The following is a 10,316-nucleotide window of genomic DNA, read 5'->3' as shown; positions in this document are numbered from 1 at the left end:
AATCTCAGCTACTCGGGAGGCTGAGGCAGGAGAATTGCTTAAACCCAGGAGGCACAGGTTGCAGTGAGCCAAGATTGTGCCATTGCACTCCAGCCTGGGTGACAAGAGTGAAACTCTGTCTCAAAAATAAAAATAATAATACAAAAAGGCTAGGTGCAGTGGCTCACACCTATAATCCCAGTAGTTTGGGAGTCCAAGACAAGAGGATCACTTGAGTCCCAGAGTTCAAGACCAGCCTGAGCAAATAGTGAGACCTCATCACTGTAAAGTAGTAAATAAATAAAATTTAAAAAATAAAAAGAATAAACACATGTACACAACCACATACGGGATGTGGCAGAAACTTAGATAACTTGGGTATCAGATAGTCAAACTGAACAGAATGACTTACAGCTCTAGAGGAATGGGTTACATATATAATGCCCAAATTTATAACTGGAAACAAACTAACAAAGAGAAAACAGTATTATTCACGCCATTAGGCTTCAAAGAGAAAACAAAATTTGCTAGTGTTTGTAAACATTTGGGGTAGTTGATTAAAAAGCTTTTTAATTGTCTAGAAAAGCCTACCATATTTCCTTTCAGGAGGCACATTCTGGTAATCTGAGACACTGCATTACTACTCAGCTTTCTGTTAAGTTCTTTCCAAGCACAGCTGACATCCTGTATTTCCTCTAGGCTTTCCAGAGTCATGGTCACAAATCCCTTGAGGAATAAAAACCACATTATGTTTGGAAATAAATCAGCAGCAGCAGTACAATGAAATTCTAACTCTATAATCCTTCAAGATGTAACTGTGCATTTCTTATGAGCCAAAAGTATATAACACTGCAGCTAAAAAAATTTTTTGAAACTACATTATTAGAAGAATAGTGTTTACAGATAATTGAAAGTACTATCCTATGTATTGCTGCAAGACTCTATTTAATTCTAACCATTATGCTTTAAGAGAGAATTAAGAATTAAGCAAACCAGAGCCAAGAAAGACAACATGGAAGTGAAGAATTAAGGAAATGTTGAGGGAGTCAAAGTCCGCTTGGAGTGAAAACCTTGGCTAGGTGTGGTGGCTCACACCCGTAATCTCAGCACTTTAGGAAACCAAAGCGGGAGGGTCACTTGAGCCCGGGAGTTGAGACCAGCCTAGGCAACATGGTGAAATGCCATTGCTACAAAAAAAAAAAAAAAAATTAGCGAGGCATGGTGGCGCACTCCTACAGTCCCAGCTACTCGGGAGGCTTGAGCCCAGGAGCCCAGGAGGCAGAGGTTGCAGTGAGCCGAGATTGCACCACTGCACTCCAGCCTGGATGACAGAACTAGACCCTGTCTCAAATAAATAAATAAATAAATAAATAAATACAACATAAATTTCTTTAACCTTTTTTTTTTTTTTTTTAAAGACAGGGTCTCGCTCTGTCACCCAGGCTGGAATGCAGTGGCATGATCTCAGCTCACTGCACCCTCAACCTTCTGGGCACAAGCAATCCTCTCACCTCAGCCCCACAAGCATCAGGAACTACAGGTGTGTGCCACCATGCTGTGCTAATTTTTGTATTTTTAGTAGAGACGGGGTTGCTCAGGTTGGTCTTGAACTTCTGGACTCAGTCTGCCTGCTTCAGCCTCCCAAAGTGCTAGGATTACAGGCATGAGCCACCATGCCTGACCAATTTCTTTAAACTTTTGAAGGACTGTTACACATAAGCAAAAATTATTTGTTCTGTAAAGCTTCACTAATTGCAAAAGAATCAACATTAAGAAGATATGGGGATGCATTCAGCAAACAAATATTTATTGAGTGCCCCCTATGTATGTGCCACAGACTGTACTAGGTGCTAGAGATTCAGCAATAAGTAGTCCTTTCTCTCATGGAGAGTAGATTCTAGTGCATGTGCATGTACCTACACCTGTATGTGGGGTTGGGTGGGTACACAGTAAACAAATAAGCAAATACATGGAATATCATATAGTAAGCATCACGAATAGGAATAAAGCAGCGCTTAGAGAACAAAGTACAGGGAGGAGTAAGCTATTTTAGAGTGATCAAGAAAGACCTCTCTGGTATGATATTTGAGCAGAGACCAGAATGAAGTAAAGGAGTAAGCAACATGGTTATTAGAGGGAAAGAACATTCAAGACAATGAAAGTAAGCGCAAAGGCCTTGTGTAATAGTTAAGTTTATGTCTGAGGAAAACCAAATAGGTTAGGGTGTCTGAAATAAGAAAGGGGAGAGTGATAAGAGATTATATCAAGGAGACAGCAAGAGGAAAAGCCTATAGGACATTCATGATAAAGACTGAATTTTGGTTTAACCCATGAAAGAAATTTAAAGCCACTAACACCCTGTTTCTAAGATATTTAATCAGAGATTAAATGACTCATCTGCCAAAGAGGGATTCTTTATTGGATGAGGGTTGAGACTAAATAACTTCTTAGGTACTTCTTAGCTCAAATCTCAATGCTTTCTAAAGATATATGTTTTAAATACTGTCTTAAGAAGCATTTGGTGGGTTATTAGGGATAGGATATTTGCTCAATGCTAAAGTATCACCCCACAAGTTACTAATTACAGAAAGTAAAATACACCTTTAAAATATGGCAGTTTCCATCTTAAACAAATGCTCAAACTAAGCATTACTAGTACTGGAACAACCTAACATTTTATGCCTCTTGATGTGATGCAGTATGAGGTACATATTAACTATAAAGTACCCTTGCCAAAAATATTTAACCTAAATATAAAAACCAAGCTTTGATATTACTTCCAGTTTAAAAGAGGATAAAGGCAAAAGTTAAATGATGTTTGAAGAGATTCGGACAAATTCAGACAGTGAGATACTATACCAAACAACCGACCTAGACTCTTCACCAAATCAATATCAGAAAAAAATTAAAAAGATGGGAAAACAGTTCCAGACTAAAAAAGACTAAAGAGACATAATACCAAATGTAACATATTTAACTAGATTCTGAATTTTTAAAAAGATACATACAAACAGGTATATGTATACATACGGATAAATGGAATGGAGCCCAATAAGTCACTCGAAGCAAAATGACATTTAGCTAAACTATTAACATCTACCAGGTAGAAACCATCAGATACCCCAGCTGCATTCATTTGCGCTACACCAAATAAGTCACATCCAAGTGAACCTGCCCTGCCCTTTTTGTTCCCTCCTACCCATCACAGGGATGTGCTGCCCAAAATTAGTCTGTTCTGTTATTTGAAAATCCCACCAGCAGGCTCTAGTCTTATAGATGTCTCCAGGACCAGGCTCGCTAACTCTCTCTCTCCACTCAGACATAAAAGAACTCTTATTTAAAATTCTCTTCCCCAAGAAACTCCCCTCACTTACACTTGAATAAGTAAAAAATATCTGAGCTACCTGCACCAATGGTTCCGGTGTGGTATGTTTTGGCACGTGATACGAACCTGGTAGCAGGCGAGTTCAGATGGTGTCACACTTACACAACCCCTCCACACACACACAGGCATTTACTTACTTTGCATGCTACTGTGTTAATTGTGCAGAGTCTATTTCTTACTTTGCAGGATTCCATGGAAACTTACAAAATGAAATGTAGGTTCTGGTATACAAGTTTCAGTTAACAAAGGTCTGTGCAAAGTAAGCATTTCCTATATTTCTCTCCAAATACCCAGACAGACATTTTCAGGATAATGAGAAAAAAATGGATATAAACTAAATATTAGATGATAATACAGAACTATCATTACTTTTCACAGATAAGCTTATTAGATTGTGGTTATGTAGCAGAATATCCTTATTCTCAGAGGATGCATGTTGAAATATTTAGGGATGATATCAGTGTTTCAACTTACTTTCAAATGGTTTAGGAAAAAAATACAGGCCAGGTGAGGTGGCTCACGCCTGTAATCCCAGCACTTTGGGAGGCTGAGGAGGGTGGATCACCTGAGGTCAGGAGTTTGAGACCAGCCTGACCAATATGGTGAAACCCCGTCTCTATTAAAAACACAAAAATTAGCTGGGCGTGGTGGCATGTGCCTGTGGTCCCAGCTACTCAGGAGGCTGAGACAGGAGAATTGCTTGAACCTGGGAGGCAGAGGTTGCAGTGAGCCAAGATCGCGCAATTACACTCCAGCCTGGGCAACAGAACAAGACTCCATCTCAAAAAATATATATATACTTATAAAGTTATAAAGCAAGAAGGAAGATATTGAATGGTTCCTAAAACAAAGAAATGATAAATGTTTAAGACGATGGATATGCTAATGACCCTGATCTGATCCCTATACACAGTATGTATTGAAACATCACTACATACCCTTTAAATATGTACAATTATTACATGTCATATTTTTTAAAAAATTACATATTAAGAGCTCAAAAAGGATATAAAGCAAATGATACACATTATTAACAGTTGAATCTAGGTGGATTGTATGTGGTTACTGCATTATTCTTTCAGTTTTTCTGAGGATTTGAAAAATTTGGAAGAGGTGATTGTCAAAAAAGGATTTATTAGAGAGTAGAAATAAAGAGACCAGTTTCTCATAGAGCAAAACAGTTTTTTTCTGCACAAAAAGCACAGTAATTCACTATACAATATTTACTATAGTTCAATTTTAACCTTTTCCCACTCGAGTACAATTTTCTCACAGATTTCTACCTTATCAGAGGTGATCAAAGATCGTGGTTCGAAGCTTGATGCACCAGAAATGTGGGCTAAAGCTGCAGCCAATGCATCCACTGCCCCTTTCTCTTCTATCAGTCTCTGAGCTGATGGTCGGAAAAAATCAACAGCAGCATAAGAAACGGAAGCCAGAGACCTATGGTTTAAAAATAGTATTCTTGGTCAAGACACAGGGAAAAAATAAAAGATAAGAGGATAAATGGGAAAAAGAAAGAGTAATTTTTTTTTTTTTTTTTGAGACAGAGCCTTGCTCTGTCACCCAGTCTGGAGTGCACTGGCCCGATCTTGGCTCACTGCAGCCTCAACCTCCCAGGCTCAAGCGATCCTCCCGCCTCAGCCTTCCAAGTAGCTGGGACTACAGGTGCATGCGCCACCATTCCTGGCTAATCTTTGTATTTTTTGTAGAGACAAGGTTCTGCCATGTTGGCCAAGCTAGTCTCAAACTCCTAAGCTCAAGCAATCTGCCCACCTCAGCCTCCCAAAGTGCTGGAATTACAGACATGCACCACAGTGCCCAGCCACATTTTTATATTTTAATATAACTAAATGTCTGCTGGTAAAACTGGTGATTAAAATTTTCCGCTATTTAAACAGGGAGAGCTTACAGATGAATAGCCTAATACAAAAGAAACAATTATTCAGCAAGTTCAGAAAGCATACCTGATGGCATCCATGCTTTTAGATTTAACTAAATCCATTGTAGAAGGAACACCTACACGTTTAAAAGTAATTCCCTGAAAATGAAAGAGTTACATTAAAGAAAAATGGAAGTCTTTACAATTAATTCCTAAATTAATATTTTAATAGTTTGTTGAATTTCTATTTCTTGGAGTTAAAGATTTCATAGCCCTAGCAGATTAAAAGATCTGGTTTTTTTTTTTTTTCGTTTTTGAGACAGATTCTTGCTCTGTTGCCCAGGCTGGAGTGTGGTGGCGTGATCTTGGCTCACTGCAACCTCCACCTCCCAGGTTCAAGCAATTCTCCTGCCTCAGCCTCCCTAGTAGCTGGGATTACAGGTGCCTGCCACCATGCCCAGCTAATTTTGGTATTTTTAGTAGAGATGGGGTTTCACCATGTTGGGCAGGCTGGTCTTAAACTCCTGACCCGTCTCCACCTCCCAAAGTGCTGGGATTACAGGCGTGAGCCACTGCACCCAGCCAAGATCTGTTTTTTTCTAATAAATAATCAATTACAAATTTCAGAAAGAGAAAAATAATTTTTTGAATTGCCCCTTAGTTACAATCACGGAATTTCACTTGTAAAACAAGCCTAATTTAAAAAAAAAAAAAAAAAAAGATGTTTAAATCTATCAGCTTTTTCCTTATTTTACAAAGTATATGAAATAGCATATAAAAACACATAAAATTAGGAAAAACTGAAAATTCAGACCACAGAAAACGTACAGTCTCTAAAGAAACTTGTACCATTACTTAAAAGAATCTTAACTATTATTCCAAGACAATCTTTTAGTCACCCATTTACAATGCTGGACTAAGAAGCAGTGAAATCACAATGCACTTCTGATTTTGAAGAGAGAAATTCAAGGAAAAGATGAGAAAGTCAGCTCCACTGTCTTCAAAATAAAAGCTGTATTAAAGTCTTGAAGCTAATATAAATTTAGATCTCCGCAGGCTTCACATCCAAATGCAGCTTAAATTGAGAAAAGTTATGAAGACCTACTTGTGAGAATAATTATAAGAACTCTCTTTTAAGGCACCATTTAGACAATAAGTCTGAAATAATTTAACTCTACTTACTGCTTTTTGTTCCACATATCTTAGTTGACCTCTTTCTCTTGGTTGATAAAAACATATACAAATCCCTGTCCGTCCAGCTCTACCTGTGCGTCCAGAGCGATGGATATAGGACTCAACATCCTAAAGATTATAAGAGGTAATACTTTTTAAAACTCTAGCAAGTTCCAGTTATTCTGGAATCCAAATAATAATGTTAATAATAATATATTTATTTCAATCCTGTTGCCCTTTTCAACATTCCAAACAATTATATGTGTGGATTTTGGGGTAAAGGCAATATGATTTAAAACCTTTTAATCCACCTCATCCCAGGTTTCTTTACATGGCAACTTTTTAAAATTCTCTGCCTGATTTTGTTGCTCCATGCTTCAAATCCAAACAACAGAGTTAATCATCTGCAAAGGTATCAGAATCTGATCAATTTAATATCACACTAACAAAAAATGGCTAAGAGCAAGAAGAGATGACATATTTTTCACATCCCAAGCAATATGTTGTAAATCAAATGGTAATTTATAAAATTGCTCTTATTTTTCCCAAATCAAATCCCATTTCCTACCTGAGGAGGAGAACTTTGAATCACCAGGTCAACTTCAGGAATGTCCAAACCACGGGCAGCCACATTGGTTGCCACCAAAACTTTAAAACTACCTTCTCTGAAGCCCTTTAGTGTAATTTCTCTTTGTGACTGTGCAATGTCCCCATGTAAACACTGGGCATTCTATTTGAGAAAGGGGGAGAAAATTAAGTGTACAGTTCATACTTGCAACTGATAGCACCGCAACATCATCTAGTCTGTGCTCCTTTTGCATGTTTTTAAATCTTATTTTGGTAATTTTAACAACGCATGCTTACTGTTTAAAAAAAGTCAAACATGACAGAAAATATTTAACATAAAATGTAAAAGCTTCCCTAATACTAGTCACTTAGAAATAATTCACTGCTAAGAGTTTGGTAAATATTGTCAGACTTTTTTTTTTTTTCCCCCAGACAGTTTCACTCTTACTGCCCAGGCTGGAGTGCAATGGGGTGATCCCGGCTCACTACAACCTCCACCTTCCGAGTTCAAGTGATTCTCCTGCCTCAGCCTCCCGAGTAGCTGGGATTACAGGTGCCTGCCACCATGCCCAGCTAATTTTTGTATTTTTAGTAGAAACAGGGTTTCACCATGTTGATCAGGCTGGTCTTGAACTCCTGACCTCAGGTGATCCACCAGCCTCAGCCTCCCAAAGTGCTGGGATTACAGGTGTGAGCCACCACACCTGGCCACTTTTTTTTTTTTAAATACACACATACATTACACAAGCATATACTATGACTTTATGTATTTATTTATAACATGAGATATTACATAGGTAGGGTTTTGTAACCTACTTTATAAATTTAGTGTATCTTAGCTATCCACATCTACAGATAAAATGCTACTTAATTTTTTTAAACTGTATATAATTTATTCATATGGATCCTACTGATGCACTTTTGGGCTGTATTCAAATTTTCACCTTTAGAAACAATGCCGCAATGGGCCAGGCGCGGTGGTTCATGCCTGTAATCCCAGAACTCTGGGAGGCCGAGACAGGCAGATTACCTGAGGTCAGGAGTTTGAGACCAGCCTGGCCAACATGGTGAAACCCTGTCTCTACTAAAAATACAAAAAAATTAGCCAGGTGTGATGGCAGACACCTGTAATCCCAGCTACTTGGGAGGCTGAGGCAGGAGAATTGCTTGAACCTGGGAAGCAAAGGTTGCAGTGAGCTGAGATCATGCCATTGCACTCCAGCCTGGGGGACAAGAATGAAGCTTTGTTTCAAAAAAAAAAAGAAAGAAAGAAAGAAACAATATTGCAATGAACAACTTTGTACTTGTAGCTCTGGATGCCTCAGTATCTGTATATTTCAGTAGGATATATATCTAGAAGTTGAATTTCTGGGCCAAAAATTATGAACACGTAGCATTTTAACAGAAACTGTATTATAAAAAAAACTGTATTACAAAAAAAGTCGTGTACCTTTTATTCTTCAATACTCTGTATTTATTTCATCATACCCCACCCAGCTTGTATATTATAAATCATTGTAATCTTTGTGAATTTAATAGGCAAAAATAATTTCCCAATGATGTTTTAATTTACATGTCTGTAATTTTTAGTGATGCTGAACCGATTTATATTAGGTTGATCTTCATGTCTGCTGCAAATTTCCTGGTATTATAAATACACTTCCTAGTATTCCTGGCCACTATATTCAAGTCAAAAAGTTCATAACAATGATCAGGCCGGGCTCAGTGGCTCAGGCCTATAAACCCAGCACTTTGGGAGGCTGACATGGGTGGATCACTTGAAGTCAGGAGTTCAAGACCAGCCTGGCCAACATGGTGAACCCTCATCTCTACTAAAAATACAAAGATTAGCCAGGTGTGGTGGTGCATGCCTGTAATCCCAGCTACTCGAGAGGTTGAGGCAGGAGAATCATTTGAACCCGGGAAGTGAAAGTTGCAGTGAGCCATAATCATTCCACTGCACTCTAGCCTGGGCGGCAGAACGAGACTCCGTCTCAAAAAACAAAAGTTCACAACAATAATTTAACCCCAACAGTATTTCAGCCTTGGTATCTAAATAGTTTAATGCATACATGAATGAATTCAGTGAGCACTCGCTATCTGTCTGAATTATACCTGGTTCTAGAACATTCATAAAGAAACACGACTCTGGGGCCACCAGCTGACAGGCATCTTCAATAAATATGACGTGTGCTATCACAGGTGTAGGTTCAGAGTGCTACAGGAATACTTAAGAGGGAAATCTAACTCAATCTTGTTTGAGGGGAAAGCAGCCCTGAAGCTGACACCTAACATCATAAGGAACCACTAGGTAAAAGAAGGAGCAGAAGGCTAGGGAGATCCTGGTAGAAGAAATATCATACATAAAGAGTGGGGAGTGAAACCTACAAATATTTGAGCACTGCTGAAACAGAGTGAAAAGGGAGCGGGGGTGAGAGGATAGGGAGTGAGAGATGAGATTGGAATAGAATATAAACTTTATCCTGAGGACAATATGAAACAATTGAATGATTATAAGCAGGAAAATATCATGAACATATTAAATTATACGACCGGGCACAGTGGCTCATGCCCGTAATCTCAGCACTTTGGGAGGCCAAGGCAGGCGGATCACCTGAGGTCAGGAGTTTGAGACCAACATGGTGAAACCCCGTCTCTACTAAAAGTACTAAAAAAGTAGCCGGGTGTGGTGGCGAGTGCCTGTAATCCCAGAGACTCATGAAGCTGAGGCAGGAGAATCACTGGAACCTGGGAGGCGGAGGTTGCAGTGAGCCGAGATTGTGCCACTGCACTCCAGCCTGGGCGACAGAGCAAGATTCCATCTCTCTTTCTCTCTATATATATATAAAAATTTTTTTTTTTAGGTTCTGTCACCCACCCACCAGCCTGGGTGACAGAGCAATACCCTGTTTCTAAAAAAGGAAATAAAGAGTTATCAGTGGCCTCACTAAGGTGGTGGCAATAACCACCTATTACTCCACAAATATATAATGACCTACAACATGTTGGGCACTAGGGATAAAAAAGTGAACAAAAATAAGACTGCTGGCTGGGCGTGGTGGCTCACGCCTATAATCCCAGCATTTTTGGAGGCCGAGGCGGGAGGATCACGAGGTCAGGAGATCGAGACCACAGTGAAACCCCATCTCTACTAAAAATGGAAAAAATTAGCCAGGCGTGGTGGCAGGCGCCTGTAGTCCCAGCTACTCGGGAGGCTGAGGCAGGAGAATGGCGCAAACCCAGGAGGCAGAGTTTGCAGTGAGCCGAGATTGTGCCACTGCACTCCAGCCTGGGCGACAGAGCGAGACTCTGTCTCAAAAAAAAAAAAAA

General features: G+C 39.3%; 1 protein-coding gene across 1 annotated transcript in view; it reads right to left on the bottom strand.

Moving 5' to 3' along the window:
* The window catches only part of DDX50 (DEAD (Asp-Glu-Ala-Asp) box polypeptide 50), a 61,407-nt gene that overhangs the window by 6,106 nt on the left and 44,985 nt on the right, over positions 1-10,316 (bottom strand). The window contains exons 9-13 of the mRNA XM_011991174.1: positions 6,988-7,149; positions 6,429-6,548; positions 5,332-5,405; positions 4,648-4,807; positions 475-705 (exon numbers count right to left, since the gene is read on the bottom strand). Of these exons, the coding sequence (XP_011846564.1) occupies positions 475-705; positions 4,648-4,807; positions 5,332-5,405; positions 6,429-6,548; positions 6,988-7,149 (747 nt within the window). The remainder of the gene's footprint in view (positions 1-474; positions 706-4,647; positions 4,808-5,331; positions 5,406-6,428; positions 6,549-6,987; positions 7,150-10,316) is intronic.

The sequence above is a fragment of the Mandrillus leucophaeus genome, unplaced genomic scaffold (assembly GCF_000951045.1).
Source record: "Mandrillus leucophaeus isolate KB7577 unplaced genomic scaffold, Mleu.le_1.0 Scaffold39, whole genome shotgun sequence".
Lineage (NCBI taxonomy): Eukaryota > Metazoa > Chordata > Mammalia > Primates > Cercopithecidae > Mandrillus > Mandrillus leucophaeus.
Note: the sequence above shows the minus strand (reverse complement) of the source record. Positions and strands in the feature narration are given on the sequence as shown.